The sequence below is a fragment of the Nansenia antarctica genome (assembly GCF_963989245.1).
Source record: "Nansenia antarctica genome assembly, chromosome: 6".
NCBI classification, from domain to species: Eukaryota; Metazoa; Chordata; class Actinopteri; order Argentiniformes; family Microstomatidae; genus Nansenia; species Nansenia antarctica.
In genome coordinates this window covers 38,111,323-38,130,779 of record NC_137676.1, presented here as the reverse complement: position 1 = coordinate 38,130,779, position 19,457 = coordinate 38,111,323, and the positions used below count along the sequence as shown (strand labels likewise).

General features: G+C 48.7%; 1 protein-coding gene across 1 annotated transcript in view; it reads left to right on the top strand.

The window, feature by feature from the left end:
• Positions 1 to 19,457, top strand: part of oprl1 (opiate receptor-like 1) — a gene marked incomplete at both ends in the record, with an annotated part of 50,140 nt that overhangs the window by 27,477 nt on the left and 3,206 nt on the right. The window contains one exon of the mRNA XM_080535098.1: positions 3,670 to 4,031. Coding sequence (XP_080391224.1) covers positions 3,670 to 4,031 — 362 coding nt within the window. The remainder of the gene's footprint in view (positions 1 to 3,669; positions 4,032 to 19,457) is intronic.

The window sequence follows — 19,457 nt, the reverse complement described above, 5'->3', positions numbered from 1 at the left end:
ATTATTCAGACGGGTTATGAATATTTAAAAACACTGCCGTGGAGGATGAAATTAAATCAGTTCAAACTTTTTTTTCTCCCGTTTATCACATTTTATGACTGCAAGGCAGAATAATACAGTGATTATGTCTGATATATCATTGCACATGGCAACCAATGTAATATTCATCCTAGTATTCACTCAGGTGTTTGTTTTTTTGCTTTCTCTGCTCTTTCAATACAATACATAAAGCCATAAACAACTTCAACGAATGACCAAATATTTCAGACTGTGATTATCTTTAGATTAATAGAAATGACAAAGGCTTAGGGGGTAAATATGGAAGAATGAGATTTGTTGAGTCTAGCCCGAGAGCTCTGAACCAAGGAGCAACCTCAGCTTTCTCATTGTTATAGAATATATGATTATGTTCTATCAGCAGTTATCTGATATGCTATCTGCAGTACACACACACGCGCGCATGCACGCATACACACATACTCACACGGACACACACGCACGCACACACACTCACACGGACGCACGCACACACACACACACACACACACACACACGCATACAAACACACACACACACACACACACACACACACACACACACACCTCCTCTGAAGGAGATAGAAGGAGACTGTCTGAGACCAGAGGCGTTGATTATGCAAAGCAAGCCCTAAACAGTCCTCTTCTTACCAAACATCATCTAAATAACCCCCAGCAACCTCTTTCTTATGCACTCAAACACACACACACACACACACACACACACATACACACACACACGCATCCACCAACCCACCCACCCCCCCCACGCACACACACACACACGCACACACACACGCACACACGCCGGAGACAAAGGTATTGCACCAGGTTTAGCCTCCTTCAAGACACTGAAAGCTGGGCTAAAGCCAACCACTGCAGTCTGCCTCTCCTCTCCTCTCCTCTCCTCTCCTCTCCTCTCCTCTCCTCTCCTCTCCTCTCCTCTCCTCTCACTCACTCCCTCCCTTCCCTCTCCCTTTCCTATGTCACCGCTCTCCCTCCCCCCTCTTTATCTCCTCCAACTGTCTGTGAGTTTTACCAAGAGTTGATTGTTTCATTTTAAAGAGAGGGAAAAGCCATTTGTTCTGCACCGGTCAGGTCTGTCAGATCTTCCTTTTAGCCATCCTACAGAGGTTAGGCTACACACCATCCTACAGGGGTTAGGCTACACACAGCAGGAGGATCAGTTGGCTCTCCCTTCCTACCATTGTGTTGGATGATCTGGTTGCCTGTATTATAATCCTATAGGTGACATGATATGTTGTATTAAATGTCAGTGTTTTTAGTTATTTGTAATGTTTACATATTGTATGTTTTTGCCCAAGTTGAAACAGGTGTCTTCAAGAATGATACTTTGACAGCATCCTGGTTCTTCTGACGACTATTTGAAATGCTTTCCCCCTTTTGCTTGTTTCTTTTACACAATCAGAAGCCAACCCACGGGGTATGTCAGTCATATTGTGATGCAATGTGAGTGAGTGAGCACAGCACTTATTATTATGAAAAGCTCAATTTGGGGGTTTTAGAGACCCTTTTATGTTTTTTGTCCCCTCTCCCACATACTCGTTTTGAGAAAGTGCCGGTCAAAAAGTCTAATATTCTCATTACAGAGGAGCTGTGTGGAGAGGGAGTTCCGGTGCATAATTAGAGTGTAATTACGCATTCAGAGAGATGAGACAAGACCTGACGTTCGCTCCCAGAAGGGGCGATGCAGAGGAGACATGAAGTATTCTCTCAGTAGAAGCAGGCTCTCTGGAAGTTTTGAAAATGCATAGTGGCAGAAGGAGGGGGGGAGGGAATGGGGGGAGGGAGGGAAGGGGGGGGGGGGGCAGGGGAGAGAGATGTGAAATTGGGAGGGAGAGAGAGAGAGAGTGGGCTTGAATTTATCTGCATTGCGTGAAAGTTTTTGACAGTGGGGAAAAAGCTTTCAGTTTGTTCAAACACATAGTTTAGAGACGTTTCTCTCATTTCTTCATATTGGGAATGGGAAACCTTACATTTAGTGTTAATGTATCTGCACCAACATGAATGGAATGAAACTGTTGATATTGATTTAGCGAGGCTAGTCTTGTTATACAGAATCAGAATCAGAATCAGAATCAGAATAGCTTTTATTACATCAATGTACGGGTACACAGAGTAAACTTCTTGGGTTCAGGTTCATTCACCATTGGTGTAATAAAGGGTATAAAAACAACAAAATCAACAATCAACAATAGCCGCGATAGCAGCAATAGTAGTAATAGCAGTAGAATACAAATCAACAATAACAGAATCAAGTAAATGAATAGGGTGATAATAGAAACAAGTAGGATGAGGTAATAAGGTGATAAGGTGATAGTGGTTGTATTACAGTGGGACCAGTCGTGCTGCTGTAGAACAGTAGTGCAAAAGCTGTGCAGATTCCAATGATATGAGATATCAATATCATACAGTACGCAATAATATAGTTCAGGTATGATACATTACAGGACATTCAAGTAGTAGTCAGGTGGTGCAAAAAATGCTGTGCAGGTTGCAATGAGACGTAATACACTGTCATACAGTGTGCAATATGGTACAGATATGGAGCAGTACAGAGTTCAAATAGAAATAAAGATCAAGTAATCAGGTAGTGTGCAGGTAGTCATATATTATTAATGCTGTGGGGATGGTTTGGGGGAGACAGTCCTTTTCCTTATACCAGTGCATTTCCCAAGGAGGCTGATTGCTTGGTACCTACAGGTATGTATTCTTAGACTGTGTGTTGCCAGATTGGTTAGCAGGCAATTTGCAAATTCCCTTTCTTCCCATAGTGCATGAACCGTAATGTGCCCGGCTGTGCTGAGTGGGGATAGAATATTGGATTTTGCTTGAATTGGCTGCAAATAGATTGAGATAGTAGACTCCGAAATTGTGAGCTTGGATTTTGGTCTCGGATGCTGCAAAGGCAATTTGGACTGGTGAACAGTATGCCACATTTAGAAACTAAAAATGGAAACCATGAGTAATACTTATGTCTCCAGTGTGTGTGTGTGTGTGTGTGTGTGTGTGTGTGTGTGTGTGTGTGTGTGTGTGTGTGTGTGTCTGTGTGTCTGTGCGCGACTGTGCGCGTGTGTGTGTGTGTGTGGGCATGTGTGTGTGTGTGTGTGTGTGTGTGTGTGTGTGTGATTTCAACAAATGGATGTTCTGTTTTTCATGTGCTGTACTGTCTCTGGAGGTGTTGCAGTGAGTCTGGGAATTGTAAATCCCTGGTCTCTTCTTGCTAACTCCTAACTTTCTGTTTAATTCGCCTCTCTCGTATTTCGAGGCTTTGTTTTGACAGATTAGATTAGTGTGCGTGTGTGCGTGCGTACGTGTCTGTCTGTGTGTGTGTGTGTGAGAGAGAGAGAGACAGAGGGAGTAGAGGAAAAACACATGAGTCTGCAGCACTGTCCACCAGACCAAACTCAAGGTCAGCTCTCATCTGGACCTCCTATGGGAGCTTGTTGTTCTATAAATTCTGCACTGTATCTATGATGGATAATACTTACCAACTCGCTCTAATCCAAGAGGCTGATATTGAAGATAAGCACACACGCTAGACACCACCAACTATCTGATGATGAACGTGTACGGTACGTGAATCAGTCCCTCCCCTGTTTCTCTACCTCAGGTACACCAAGATGAAGACGGCCACCAACATCTACATCTTCAACCTGGCCCTGGCCGACGCCCTGGTGCTCGCCACGCTCCCCTTCCAGGGGACGGACGTGCTGATGGGCTACTGGCCCTTCGGCAACGCCCTGTGCAAGGCCGTGGTCTCCATAGACTACTACAACATGTTCACCAGCACCTTCACGCTGACCGTGATGAGCATGGACCGCTACGTGGCCGTGTGCCACCCGGTCAAGGCCCTGGACATGAGGACGCCACACAAGGCCAAGGTGGTCAACATCTGCGTGTGGGTCCTGGCCTCCGCCATCGGGGTGCCAGCCATGGTGATGGGAGACGTGGAGGTGGAGATGGAGCATAACAGTAAGTGGGCGACAGGCAATGTACCGTATGGAAACCTAATGGAAAGGATTATGGTGATGATGATGGTGATGATGATGATGGTGGTGATGATGATGATGGTGATGATGATGATGATGATGATGATGATACCGTCTTCACATAGCTGGCTCAATAATTACACATTGTTTTGTTTTTATAACTAATAACTTTCCTTCATCCCTGGTGAATGGAGCAGGTGTTAGACCAATTGTGCACAACGGCAGATGTTCCACATGATTTACGTTGTTCAAATTCCGACATTAAGGGCTCAATGATTATTGGTAAGAGAGACCAGCCAAGTGCTCAAAATGTGGAAGGCGAGAGGGGGTATTAAAGCAGGGAGATTGACTCCTCACTGCCAGAACTCTCAAGTATTTAAGTGAGCAATTCATACATGTTGATGATTGGCAAGAGAGTGCACGCAGCTTGTGTCCTACTGTAGGTGGAAGTCCTTCAGTCCCTTGTTCATAGGTTATGTAAGGTTGAAAATCAGCTGGGCATCCCCACAAAACCATCAATCGATCATGCCTCTATACGCATCTGAATGGATAATCACCTAATGCACATGGATATTCAGCAACATATTCAGCACAAGGCACATCGGTTCCCATTGGCTGATCGCATCTGGATGTCTCAGACAGAGCCTGTGGTAGGACCAGAGCTAACTGTAGCATAGCACAGCCTCACCTCGAGCGTAACCTGAGCCATGGAGCCGTACCCTGGGAACACACTGAGATCGCTCGAATGTCTATTATTCACGGCAAAGGGTTCCGTAAACAGGGACGGACTCTTCTCCAGAACACTGTTGACCTCAGGGGCTCTAGAATAAGTAAGTAAGTAGGTAAGTAAGTAAAGCTTTATTTATATAGCACCTTTCATACCAGAAATGCAGCTCAAAGTGCTTTACAACAGGAATAGAACACATTCAGACGGCTGTTAGATCAATCAAGGAGAAGAACGGCTGAGTTCAATGCAGGAGTCAAACAATGATGATACAGAATGACACAAATCAAGGGTGGGACACTGACAATGTTCTCTGTTTAAATGTTCAACTAAATTGAACTAATGGAATGGAATGGAATGGAATGGAATGGAATGGACTTTATTTGTCATTGCTACAGTACAGGTACCAAACAACGAAATTTAGGAGGGGTGGCTCCCCTGGTGTTAGGAAAGGAAAAAAGAAAACACATTTTAGAAAAAGCATAGATGCATAAAATCACAAGAAGGTAAGGAGCTGGTTTACATCAATAAAGGCTATGTACACAATCCACTGTACTATACTGCACAGATGGTCAACTAGGGTTGTCATATTGCACAAAAAGTATTTTTTCACATTATTTTAAAGTGTCACAGTTTGCAGGCTTGAAAATGTACATGTTTGTGCCTCAGCACTAGCTGCCATACAATCCGTCCGGACTGTCCTGGGCCCAGAACTTAGGCCTTTTCTGTGTTCAGGGCCTTGACGGCCCTGTGGTAGAAGCAGTCCTTCAGTCTGTTTGTCTTAGCGGCCGGGGTCCTGTACCTCCTGTTCGAGGGCAGCTTGACAAAGTGTACGTGCCCAGGGTGGGTCGGGTCCTTGGAGATCCTGGAGGCCCTCCTGAGACAGCGTGTGTTGTACAGCTCCTCCAGAGAGGGGAGGGGGGCGCCGGTGATCTTCTGTGCTGTTCTCACGACTCTCTGTAGCTCGTTTCTCTCCGCTGTTGTGCAGCTGTGGAACCAGTTGGAGTCCGCTCTGATAAAGTGTGGGCTATAGTCAAGGCGTGGTGTGGATTTAAAGAAGGGTCCTTATGGTCGGAGATTTGAATTGTTAGGGGACCTGGTGGCTCTCTGACCGTAGTGTGGCTGTGTCATACAGGGTCCCTGGCTCTGGATCACGAAACAGTGTTCAGTACCTGGGTGACCTCCTGGATTGACCATTCCTAAGGACCACATGAGTTCATACTAATGTCTTAAAATGGCGTTTCAGAGACTGCTCTCCATGCTTGGCTTGGAGGACACACCATAGTGTAGTTGTATGTAGGTCCTACCATGATGCTACAACTACAAGCGTTGGCTATTAGAATTTGAATGCTATGGGTCCACCCATCAAGAACAGTCGATTTGAATACTATCCGCTCGATTTAGTTGAACTCTACGTCAACACAGCATGTCAGTGCCAGTCTCGGCATGCCTCCTTTGAATAGAATAGAACAGAATCCAATAGAATAAAACCCAACAGAATAGATCAGACAGACCACAGTGTGATGATCAGGTCCATACTGTGATAGAACAGTGGGTCCGGTGCCAGACTAATCTGATGTGTTGGCTGTGGGTCAGATCCACAGATCATAGGGTCTTATAGGAAGACCACTCATTGCTCACCTGGCCTCTGAAACAGAGCAGCGCTGGCACCTGCCTGGTACCTGCCTGGTACCTGCCTGACGCCTGACACCTGCCTGGTACCTGCCTGGTACCTGCCTGGCACCTGCCTGGTACCTGCCTGGTACCTGCCTGGTACCTGCCTGGTACCTGCCTGACACCTGCCTGGTACCTGCCTGGTACCTGCCTGACACCTGCCTGACACCTACCTGCCTGGTACCTGCCTGGTACCGCTGCCCTGCTGATGATTTATTCATTGTCTTAATAGATTGTTGTGAATCATTAATGAGCTCTGCAGTGTTTTGGGTGAGAGCTTTGCCTCTCTCTCTGTCTCTCCGCCTGTGCTCCTCATTTGTCTTTCTCTCTCTCTTCCCCTCTCTCTCTCTCCCTCTCTCTCTCTCTCTCTCTCTCTCTCTCTCTCTCTCTCTCTCTCACCCTCCCTCTCCCTCTCAGGGAGTCACTTTACAATTACTGGAGCAGAGCACTTTGAAACTCTAGGTCTGGTTATGTACGTATGTATTCAAATATAGAATGTTCTAAAAAGCAGTGAATATACGTAGATGGCATGTAGGTTGCGTTCAGTATGATAAAATGTTAGACAAGGTGGGTTGCGGTAATGAGTAAATGCCATGGTGATAGATCCCCGTGGCTGTAAGCAGTCATGTCTCATGTTCATTTATGTATTCCCTTATTATAACAGCATGTTCAGCATATCGGTAAAAAAAACAGGTCCCTTTTTTACAAAAAGGAAGTAAAACTGAATAGTTCTGCTGCTTCAAAGGTTGATGCTGATAACGGCTGAACGAGGTAAGACATTTTATTCAGTTAATAGATTCTATTTGTACACACTATTGACCATCCGTGTTACGGCTGGGCCGTCACACACGCCCTCTCCCGCCCCCACAGCTCGAGCACCCGCCCCCACAACTCGAGCACAGCGTGCTCTCCGCCGCAGGTGAATCTCGTTCCCGGTGATTGGAGGGTTATCCAGCCACAGTCAAACCAACACACCTGTCTCCACTCCCAATTAACCCTCTGGCTACATCTACCCTGGACTCCCTTCATTCATCGTCAGTTCTTCCCTAAGAATGACCTGGCAAGTATCCTCTGTGATTGGTTATGAACTTTGCTCTTGTGCCTATTCTTGTGATTCGTTGATATCTTATGTACTGGCCTACCGTGGAGACTTACCCTGCTTTCCCGTTCCTCCACAGCCCATGCCAACCACTACCGCCATCCCGCCAGGTTGAAACCCCCAGCCCGCCAGGCTGAAACCTCCGGACTCATCATCTGTGTTTCCACCCACCTGCACTGTAAATAAATACCCTACGGGGCTAACACTGTATTCTGCCTCCGGTGTCGTGTCCTTGAGCTCCCTCGCCCCCGTGTCATAACAGAAGAACTGACCATGCAATTGGGCTCAGACGACACGAAGGACCGGGCACCATCTCCCACCCCTGGATCCGGCCCGACGGCTATCCAGATCCTCGCTGAACACACTCACCTCCTCCAGGCGGCCGCTACAGCGTGCCAGGCCCTGAACACTCGCATGACAACCCAGGAGGCTAACCAGGAGCACCGCGCCACCCAGATGCAGCACCTCATCTCTACGACCCAAGCGCTTACAGCACAGGTGGCCGCGCTCGCAGCCTTTGCCCCCCCCCCTGCTCTCCCTGACCCTGCCCAGCTACCGGCACCACCTACTGGACAGCCACGGGAGCCCCACCTAGCCAACCCCCGCCCCTTCGACGGAGCCTTCGCCCAGTTCCGAGGCTTCATCCTCCAGTGCGAGTTGGTGTTCTCGCATCAGCCCAGCCAGTTCTGGTCGCCGGCAGCCCGGGTGGCGTTCATCACCAACCTCACCACCGGCGACGCCCTGAATTGGGTCCAGGCCACCCTCTGCGCCCGCCCTGACCTGTTCGGTGACTACGCTACCTTCCTCACGGAGTTCAAGAGGGTTTTCGACCACCCCACTGCAGGACAGGAGGTCGGGGCGCGACTGATGTCACTCCACCAGGGGAACCGGACCGCGGCGGCCCACTCTACCGAGTTTCGCACCCTGGCAGCCGGAAGCGGATGGAATGACAGGGCACTGCGATCTGCTTTCCGCCAGGGGCTGAGTGAGGCCATCAAGGACGAGCTCGTCCGGGACAGACCCGCCGCCCTGGACGAACTAGTGGCCCTAGCCATCGACGTTGACGAGCGCTCCCGGGAGCGTCGGAGAGAGAGAGGGCGCTACCAGACCAGCTCGCCACGCCCCCAGGACCCTATCGTCACAGCCAACCCCTCCTCCGCACGGGAGTCGACCTACACCCCATGCACTGGCGAGGAGCCGATGCAGCTTGGTCGAGCCCGCCTCACCACGGCGGAGAAGGAGAGGAGAAGGGCCCAGGGCCTGTGCCTCTACTGTGGAGAGAAGGGACACCTCCGTGACACCTGCCCGTCCCTATCAAAAGGGCAGGCTCACCCGAAGGGGGAATCCGGGTGAGCCGTGTCTCTCAATCCCCACCTACCACCAGCCCAGCCAGGTTCTCTGTCACCCTCTCCTGGCAGGGGCAGAACCTCACGGTCGAGGCCATTATTGACTCAGGAGCAGACGAGAACTTTATGGACGCCCAGCTGGCCCGCTCAGCTGCCGTTCCCCTCGTTGCCCTCGAGACCCCCCTCTCCGTCTCAGCCCTAGACGGACACAGCCTGGGGCCTCTCACCCACCGCTCTACACCCCTCTCCTTGACCATCTCTGGGAACCATGTGGAGGAGATCCGGTTTTACATCCTCAAGACCCCCCAGTCCCCGCTCATCCTGGGACGACCGTGGCTCGAGCTCCACATTCCCCATGTCAGCTATGGTGAGGGACGTATCCTGAGCTGGAGTACCGCATGCTACGCCCGGTGCCTCCGTGCCGCCCATACCCCCACATCGCCTCTGCGACCGCCTCCGGCTCCCCCTGACCTCTCCTCCATCCCAGAGGTCTACCACGACCTCGGAGAGGCCTTCAGCAAGGAGCGTGCTCGCACCCTGCCGCCTCACCGGCCCTACGACTGTGCCGTCGAGCTCCGCCCTGGCAACAAACTTCCGGTCAGTCGCCTCTACAACCTTGCCCCCCCGGAGAAGGCAGCCATGGACACCTACATCTCCGACTGTCTGGCTGAGGGGCTCATCCGTCCATCACACTCCCCGGTGGCAGCGGGGTTTTTCTTCGTGAAGAAGAAGGATGGAACCCTCAGGCCATGCATTGACTACCGTGAGCTCAATGCCATCACCGTCCGGAACACCTATCCTCTCCCCCTCATGAGCTCCAACTTTGAGCCCCTCCTTGGGGCCACCATCTTCACTAAGCTGGACCTCCGGAACGCCTACCATCTGGTCCGGATTCGTGAGGGTGACGAGTGGAAGACGGCGTTCAAGACCCCCCGTGGCCACTATGAGTACCTTGTCATGCCCTTTGGTCTCACTAACGCCCCCTCCGTCTTTCAGGCCCTCATGAACGACGTCCTCAGGGACATGCTGGACATCTTTGTCGTCCTCTACCTGGATGACATCCTAGTATTCTCCAGGAACCCTGAGGAGCATGTCCAACATGTCCGCCTAGTCCTCCAGCGCCTACTGGAGAATCGCCTTTTTATTAAGGCTGAGAAGTGCTCGTTCCACACTCACTCTGTGGAATTCCTGGGGCTCATCGTGGAGGGTGGGTTGACTCGCCCTGACCCCAAGAAGACTCGGGCCGTCGTCGAGTGGGGCCAACCTACCACCCGGAAACAGCTGCAGTCATTCCTCGGCTTTGCCAACTTCTACCGGCGATTCATCCGGGACTTCAGCCGGGTAGCCGCCCCCCTCACTGCCCTCACCTCCCCCCTGCGCCAGTTCACGTGGACACCAGCAGCCAGCGCTGCCTTCAGTGACCTGAAGAGGCTCTTCACCTCGGCGCCGGTCCTAATCAACCCAGACCCCTCTAGGCCCTTCATTGTGGAAGTGGACGCCTCAGACACGGGCGTCGGTGGCGTGCTCTCTCAACGATCGGAGGACCAGACCGTGCACCCCTGCGCCTTCTACTCCCGCCGTTACACCTCCGCCGAGGCCAACTACGACATCGGGAACCGCGAGCTGTTGGCGGTGGTGGAGGCGTTCCACGAGTGGCGGCACTGGCTGGAGGGCGCAGAGCACCCCTTCACCGTCTGGTCGGACCACAAGAACCTAACCTACATCAAGTCGGCCAGGCGGTTGAACTCCCGTCAGGCACGCTGGGCCCTGTTCCTCGGGCGGTTTAACTTCCACCTCACGTTCCGTCCGGGCTCCCTGAACGCCAAGGCTGACTCCCTTTCTCGGCTCCATGCCGCAGAGGAGGAACCCACCACTCCCGACACCATCGTTCCATCCTCCCGGGTCGTTGGATTGGTCACCCTGGAGATCGAGGCGGTGGTCAGAGCTGCACAGCGCACCCAGCCAGATCCCCGACCGGGGTCCCCCGGCCGTCTCTTCGTCCCGGACGCCGTCAGGACCAAGGTGATGCAGTGGGGCCACGCCAGCCGCTTCGCCTGCCATCCTGGGGCCCTACGCACACTGTCCTTCCTGCGCCGGCGGTTCTGGTGGCCCACCATGGCCGCGAACGTCAGGGAGTTCGTCTCGGCCTGCCCTACCTGCGCTCGCAGCAAGGCATCCCACCGGCCGCCTTCAGGACTGCTGCGGCCTCTACCCGTGCCCGGTCGACCGTGGTCCCACCTCGCCATGGACTTCGTGACCGGCCTTCCCCCGTCTCTAGGCAACACGGTCATCCTCACCATCGTGGACCGCTTCTCCAAGTCCGTGCGGTTGGTAGCTCTGGCAAAGCTACCGACCTCGGCGGAGACGGCGGAACTACTCACCACCCACGTCTTCCGGCTTTACGGGCTTCCCCAGGATGTGGTTTCCGACCGTGGCCCCCAGTTCACATCCAAGGTGTGGCAGGCCTTCTGTTCTGGGATTGGGGCCACGACCAGCCTCTCCTCCGGCTACCATCCTCAGACCAATGGGCAGGCGGAGAGAGCCAACCAGAGCCTGGAGTCGGCGCTCCGCTGCATGTCCTCCCTCCATCCATCCTCCTGGAGCAAGGACCTACCCTGGGTGGAGTACTCTCTGAACGCCATGGTGAATGAAGCCACCGGCCGGTCCCCCTTCGAGTGCTCCTTGGGGTACCAGCCACCCCTGCTTTCTACCCAGGAGGGCGAAGCGTCGGTACCATCAGTCCAGGCACACCTCCTTCGCTGTCGTCGGGTCTGGACCTCCGTACGCTCGGCCTTGCTTCGGGCCACCGCCCGAACTACCCGAAGCGCCAACCGTCGTCGCACTCCAGCTCCGGTGTACCAGGTGGGCCAGAGGGTCTGGCTCTCCACGGCGGATCTCCCCCTCAATGTCCCCTCCCGGAAGTTGGCGTCGAGGTACATCGGCCCCTACGCCATCGACCGGGTCATCAACCCCGCTGCCGTCCGGCTGGTCCTCCCTCACTCCCTCCGTCGGATCCACCCGGTGTTCCACGTCTCCCGGGTTAAGCCCCATGTCGCCAGCGACCTGATGCCACCAGCCCCTGCACCGCCCCCTCCTCAGTTGGTGGATGGCCACCCCCAGTGGGCGGTAAGGAGGCTCCTCAGGGCTCGTCGCTGTGGCCGGGGTTTCCAGTACCTGGTGGACTGGGAAGGATATGGCCCAGAGGAACGGAGCTGGATTCCCCGGTCCCAGATCATGTCCCCAGTCCTCCTCAGGGACTTCTATCGGGCCCACCCGGAGGCTCCGGGCCGGTCGCCAGGAGGCTCCCCCTCGGGGGGGGGTCCTGTTACGGCTGGGCCGTCACACACGCCCTCTCCCGCCCCCACAGCTCGAGCACCCGCCCCCACAACTCGAGCACAGCGTGCTCTCCGCCGCAGGTGAATCTCGTTCCCGGTGATTGGAGGGTTATCCAGCCACAGTCAAACCAACACACCTGTCTCCACTCCCAATTAACCCTCTGGCTACATCTACCCTGGACTCCCTTCATTCATCGTCAGTTCTTCCCTAAGAATGACCTGGCAAGTATCCTCTGTGATTGGTTATGAACTTTGCTCTTGTGCCTATTCTTGTGATTCGTTGATATCTTATGTACTGGCCTACCGTGGAGACTTACCCTGCTTTCCCGTTCCTCCACAGCCCATGCCAACCACTACCGCCATCCCGCCAGGTTGAAACCCCCAGCCCGCCAGGCTGAAACCTCCGGACTCATCATCTGTGTTTCCACCCACCTGCACTGTAAATAAATACCCTACGGGGCTAACACTGTATTCTGCCTCCGGTGTCGTGTCCTTGAGCTCCCTCGCCCCCGTGTCATAACAATCCGGACCCAAAATGAGATGTTTAAAACATACAGAAATAACAGCAATATCCCATAGCTTCTCTTTTAGACTTAGATATTTTCACAAACAATTTAAGGGTCATGTCTATGCTATATAAATATTGACAAAGGAGTTGCACCTCATTTGGCGCAGTGCCAGATAAGGCCCTTTGTGAATTTGCTTATCGTATTTATGATATGTGAAGCATCTACGTATGTAAACCATGAGATGTGTGAAGGCTTCACAAAGCCATATTAAAAGTTGTAATGGGTAAAAAGTGGGACCACTACTTGTAAATAGTTATCCTAATACAATGTAATGCATTTTGAGAAGCACTATTGTTGCAATCCATTTAGTCTGATTATTAATAAGGCATTATAATAATAATAATAATAATAATAATAATACATTAGACTTATATAGCGCTTTTCTAGACACTCAAAGACGCTTTACAAACTGAAAAGATTGATGAGGATTTCCGATTTATTGCAGTTGAGTTTCAGAAAATTCAGTTGCATCCATGATTTTATGTCACTGAGGCAGGTAGTGAGAGGCATTGATGCAGGCTGATTAAATGCTGATCTTGCTGAGAGACATACAGTGCGAGTCCATGATTTGTTCTTGCAATTAAGTTGACCCTCCCTTTTGCCCATTACTGACCCCTCCCTGTCCCTAGCTCTTTAGCTGTCTAGTTTTAGATTTTGTAGTTTTAGTTTAGTGTCACAATACAAACATAAACAAACACTGTTATAGCTTCCAAACATGGTTAGAACTATCATGTTGATCTCATGGATGATCAGTTCAAGCATTCATAGCTCCATCTCTGAATTTGAGTGTTTATTTCTTGACCTTTAACCCCAGAGACTCCGGACTTCATTACCCACCAAAGTACCCAGAATGAGGTCTAACCCAACACATCGAATGTTGTCGTGCGACAATATCGCATCGCACGCCGTCTGCATTGCGATGCGATATTGTCGCACGACAACATTCGATTCTCCATTCACACCCACACACTTCGGTGAATTGAGAATCGAATGTTGTCGTGCGACAAAATTGCACGCTGTGTGCATTGGCCTTAACAGTGAATTAGATCAATACCATGCACAAAATAATGCACGAGTTGTATTTATTCAGTGCTCATTAGTATATCACATTCTGTAGTTTGTGGCAGGTAATAATCGTGCCTCGAGATGTGACTTGGAGATTTTGGCTGCTATCAAAAAAGGTGCGATAGTCATGAAAATGCTTCCAGGTTTCTTTAATTGTGACACCGTCCTTAAAAAAATAGACATTTAGGAAAAATTGCGGAAGGAGGGGGACATGGGTTTTATTATCTTTATCTTTTTACTATAAAGTATCACATGCCCCCATGGACGACTAGTGTTATTGCAATGTAAAACAGATGGGGATACACCCACTCCCTGATGATTCATACAAACACATGGACAAGAGCGGAGATAAAGCAATAAAAGTTGTTACAGCTTTTTGTTTTACTGCCTCCTAAACTGTGTGTGTGAGTGAGTGAGTGTGTGTGTGTGTGTGTGTGTGTGTGTGTGTGTGTGTGTGTGTGTGTGTGTGTGTGAGTGTGTGTGTGTGTGTGTGTGTGTGTGTGTGTGTGGGGGGGGGTGTGTGTGTGTGTGTGTGTGTGTGTGTGTGAGTGTGTGTGCGCCCAGTGGGGAAGTGGAAGTAGAGAGGAGGAACAATCCATAGCCTCTCTCCACCTCCAGTCGTGACACGCCTCTGTGTGTGTAAGCCTTACATGTCTCTCTCTTTAACAGGCTTGTACAGTACGCTACCAGGCAGATGCAGATGAGTTTGTAGTGATGACTAGTGGTGTTATAGCTACTTTGCTGTCCCTAGTTGTGTTAGCGAGGGGCATGAAAGGATGGACGAAGTGAGTATAAATGTGTGTGTGCGCGCTTGGGTTTGTATGTGTATGTGTGCGTGAAAGAGAGAAAAAAAATAGAGAGAGGAGACAGGGGCACAGTAGGAGAGATTTGAAATTATAGAGCCAATATCTACCTCAGGAATAAACTTGCATCGCTGTGTTGTAAGTAAATATTGTTTTGGGTGACATTCATGCATTTGCATGTCCATAAATCTACTCTGCAGACTCATATATCACAAATCTAGTGAAGATCTACAGGACATAATTGTACTCATCTCCTTCTCCATCCTCCTTCCCCTCTTAATATGTGAAAGTATTTACATTTTTCAGATTACATGACACTAAAGTAAACACCACACCATGCAAAGTAATCTACATCTGCATCCCTTCATGGCCACAATGTACCCACTTTCTAATGGCTAATTCCAGCATGATAATGCACCACGTCACAAAGCAAAAGTCATCTCAAACTGGTTTCATGAACATGACAATGAGTTAAATGTTTTTCAGTGGCCTTCCCGGTCACTGGATCTGAATCCAAGAGAACACCTTTGGGATGTGGTAGAACGCGAGATTAGACAGCTTGAAAGTGCAGGAATTGCGTGCAAATGCGAAAGACTTTCCCTATGTGGTGAGGTATACCTAACTGTTATTACTGTCACTGAGATGATTTAAAAGCATGGAGCCCAGACACCCGCAACTGAGTGGGAGAACAGAAAGATATGGATTCCAATATGTAGTTTTTCTTCGAAATGCAACTGCCTGGTGAGATAGGTCTCTAAGGACTGAAAGAGATAATCAACAATGTAATGAAAGGTTAGAAAGAAAATAACAGAGAGGGGGGAGTTAACCGTGACATCCCAAGGTCTGTACCTATTCACCAGTAATAGGTTTCACTCCTCTGTAGAATTGGCCACACTGTGTTTGAGTGTGCGGATGCTGTTATTTTGCACTCTCCAGCACCTCAGCAAAGTTTGATAACGGATGAGCGGTGGTATTTTCACTATTTGGATAAATACACTTTATAAAACACTTAATAAGATTTACAAACATGTATTTACATTAGAAACATTCAGAAGCTCCCTGAATAAAATCCATCGAGGACATAATGCATTTATTAACATCTATTACACCTTAATAAGCATTTAGAAGCATGTATAAACATTTATAAACATGTATTCATGACAGTTATGATGTTACCATGTTGCCTATACAGTACATATGGACCAAATATTGTTTATGTCAGCCAGATTGACAAAGATTGTTTGGTACATGTTAATCGAGAATAGATAAGGTTTGGTATCTTTATAAGGTTTGGCACCTTTTGTTGTTCCAAAAACCCTCATCTGGAACAGAGGTCTCCTGTTGTTGAGTTAAAATCCAGATAGAAACCCTTCTGGTGAGGTCTCTGACCCCCCTGGAGAGGTGTCTGAACCTCCTGGTGAGGTGTCTGACCCTCCTGGTGAGGTGTCTGACCCTCCTGGTGAGGTGTCTGACCCTCCTGGTGAGGTGTCTGAACCTCCTGGTGAGGTGTCTGACCCTCCTGGTGAGGTGTCTGACCCTCCTGGTGAGGTGTCTGACCCTCCTGGTGAGGTCTCTGACCCTCCTGGTGAGGTGTCTGAACCTCCTGGTGAGGTGTCTGACCCTCCTGGTGAGGTGTCTGACCCTCCTGGTGAGGTGTCTGACCCTCCTGGTGAGGTCTCTGACCCTCCTGGTGAGGTGTCTGAACCTCCTGGTGAGGTGTCTGACCCTCCTGGTGAGGTGTCTGACCCTCCTGGTGAGGTGTCTGACCCTCCTGGTGAGGTGTCTGACCCTCCTGGTGAGGTCTCTGACCCTCCTGGTGAGGTGTCTGACCCTCCTGGTGAGGTCTCTGAGAAAGGAGTATTCTCACTAAATGGCCGACGGGCTTACGTAACGATTGGATGGTACACTCGAGGTTAATCGAGAATAGATACAAGGTTTGGCACCTTTACAAGGTTTGGTAACTTTTGTTGTAGGCTTTCTTTGCTGATTTTATTGTATTTATCAATGATCTATGCAACTAGAGTAGTGATACTGCTTTGTATTGATGAATTACGTTCTAATTGTTTTTGGTTTTATCTGTTCCTTTTGATCATGTCTGAGAGGTAATCAGGCCTATATAGTGTGCAGTGTGGAATTGGGTTGATATTAATGACAAGTCTCTCCTTAAAGTATGAACCCTATAAAACTCTAAAAAAAACATATACATGAAAAGTATAATTATAATTAGTATAAGTTGATCTGGCTTCAGAAGGAGGCTTTTTAAAACTGAAATTCAGCAGAGCTGTCAAGAGTGTTCACGGGGGGTTTTGAAAGGCAGGCTGTCAGAAACGTCGGTGCAAAATGTCAGAATGTCAGAAGCAAAGTGATTACCTCAAGAGAGAGAGAGAAGAAGAAGAAACTGAATTAAAAGCTTTTAGACAGCTTTTTCAACCAAAAAATACATGTTTTTTTTATAATGTTGGGGTTAGGGTGAATGAAAGATGTGTCTGTGTTGATGTGTTCTATGCAACATTGTGTTTACAGTAACTTTGTTTGCATGTATGAGAATCCCCAGTCGTGAGCTTTATTACATAATCCTTATCTCTCTTCCCCCTTTCAGATGTCAAAAGGGCTCTAATGAAGTCTAGATGAGTCAATGTCTATTAGGGGTGCAACGGTTCAGTTGGTCCACGGTTCGGTATGAACCTCGGTTTTTGGGTTTCGGTACGTGTTTTTGTGCGTAAGGAGAAATTACAAAGTGTTACTTTACTTTATTTTGCTTATACTTATGGAACTTTAACATTTAGACACATTCCAGAATATGACTGGTATATTGTATAATATAAGCTGGCTGTCATCCAGAAAACCGGAAACAACCGCTGCTAACAGCTAGCGGCTAACAAAGCGAAGGTTTAAACTGTATTTTAATAACATCACAACATGCTGATAGAACATCAATATGCTAAAAACACATAACTACACATAATTAGTCCTTGCTTTAGAACACGTCCTAAAAACAAAAGTATATTTACAAGCCATGTAAACCGATAGCCGATTACCGATAGCCTCCGGAAAACAATAACAATGAATCCATTCCACAAAGTATATTAAGAGAGCTATTTATAGCGGTTTCACGTATGCGAGTGGTTTACGGTTTCACCAACTGCAGTCACAAATGTGCCTCTTAGGCTTGACGACTGGTATAGGAAAGATAGAAATTAAAGTAAAGATGCACTTTAGCTCTGAGAGCTGTACCAGCTGTAGCCCGTTGTACGCATATTACAGTTTTTTACGGTCGTTAAGTCGCAGTGTTCAATACTGAAGTCATAGTCACAACTCTTCATACAGTCAGCGAAGCAAAAGTCCATGTGGACCAAACTGTGACTCTTACTCTGTGATTTTTACATTGCTTTCACACAAAATGCATTCAATGACGTTCTCCGAAATCCATAACACTTCTCTCATTCAAATTCCCCCATCTGCAAAACACTATGTATTTGTAACACATTCTTCCATTGTTAACACACTGTGTTCAAAACTGTGAAGAACACATTCAAAACAGAATGATTTGGTGGTGCATTTTTGCAGTAATCATATTCCTATTATGACCGAAAGCTCGCAATAAACTGTTTTTTTGCACAGTGTTTGAGTGTGCAGATGCTGTTATTTTGCACTCTATTGATACTCTTCAGTTCCAACACCTCAGCAAAGTCTGATAACAGATGAGCGGTGGAATATATACAATGAAATGAAATAGACTAGATGCATTGCCAGGGAAGACATTAGATGTGACCAGATGCAGACCGGAGGGTGGACCAAAACCCTCAGGATTGAGACATTTTTCGTGTGATTGCTATTGTATTGTAGCCTTGGAATTTCTGTTTTTCTTTTTTGTTTGAACTTTGCATTTTCCACTTTATTTTCCACTTTTCATTTTACGAAAATTATTATCATTATTAGTATTTTACTTTTAATTTCACGGCTTCGCTTTCTGAGTGAACATTGTTGCCAGTGTATGGTTGAACGAGCTTCTTTTGAGACATGAATGAAGTGATTGGCCAACATGCATGTTAGTAATGCAGACTGTATGAAGAGTTGTGACTCTGTGACTTCAGTATTGAACACTGAGACTTAGCGACCGTAAAAAACTGTATGCGCATATACGACACGCGTGAAGCATTTCTGCGACACGCGTTTCTGTTCACTGTTTTCATTCCCTCATCGCTGTATTTAATGCCAAAACCAGAATGAATGCCCCAACAACACAGATGTGTAGCAATCCAGGGCTTCTCAAACCGTTGCCATGTTCTCAATTCCGCTCGCCATGAACAACATTTGAGCAAGAAGCAACTGCGTTCCAGACCAACTCCACCTCCGACTTTGAATGAAACACAGGATAAACCGAAAACCTGCACGGTTCACTAGTGTATTGAACCGTGGAAGGCGAACCGAACCGTCCAAAATAAAACCAAGAACCGTTGCACCCCTAATGTCCATGCCAACACAGGGAGAGGGAACTCCAAATGGATGGGGATAAATAAGCAATAGGAATAAGCAAGGGAACAATAAGCTTATTTCATTTAGTGCTGGCACTGTAACCAACTGTTCCTGTAAGACTCTTTTTACAATATGTACAGTAAGTCAGAGTTTAAAAGGTTTGAATGGTTGAACAAGGGGAACGGGGGGACACGGCTACAGCAGTAGCGAATGGACTTTTCACACTTGAGGTATTTCACCTCACCAAAACAACCACCGGGGGCATTGTTGAGCAATTCTAATAGGCTCACATCTGTGTCTCCACGTGCCCCATCATGA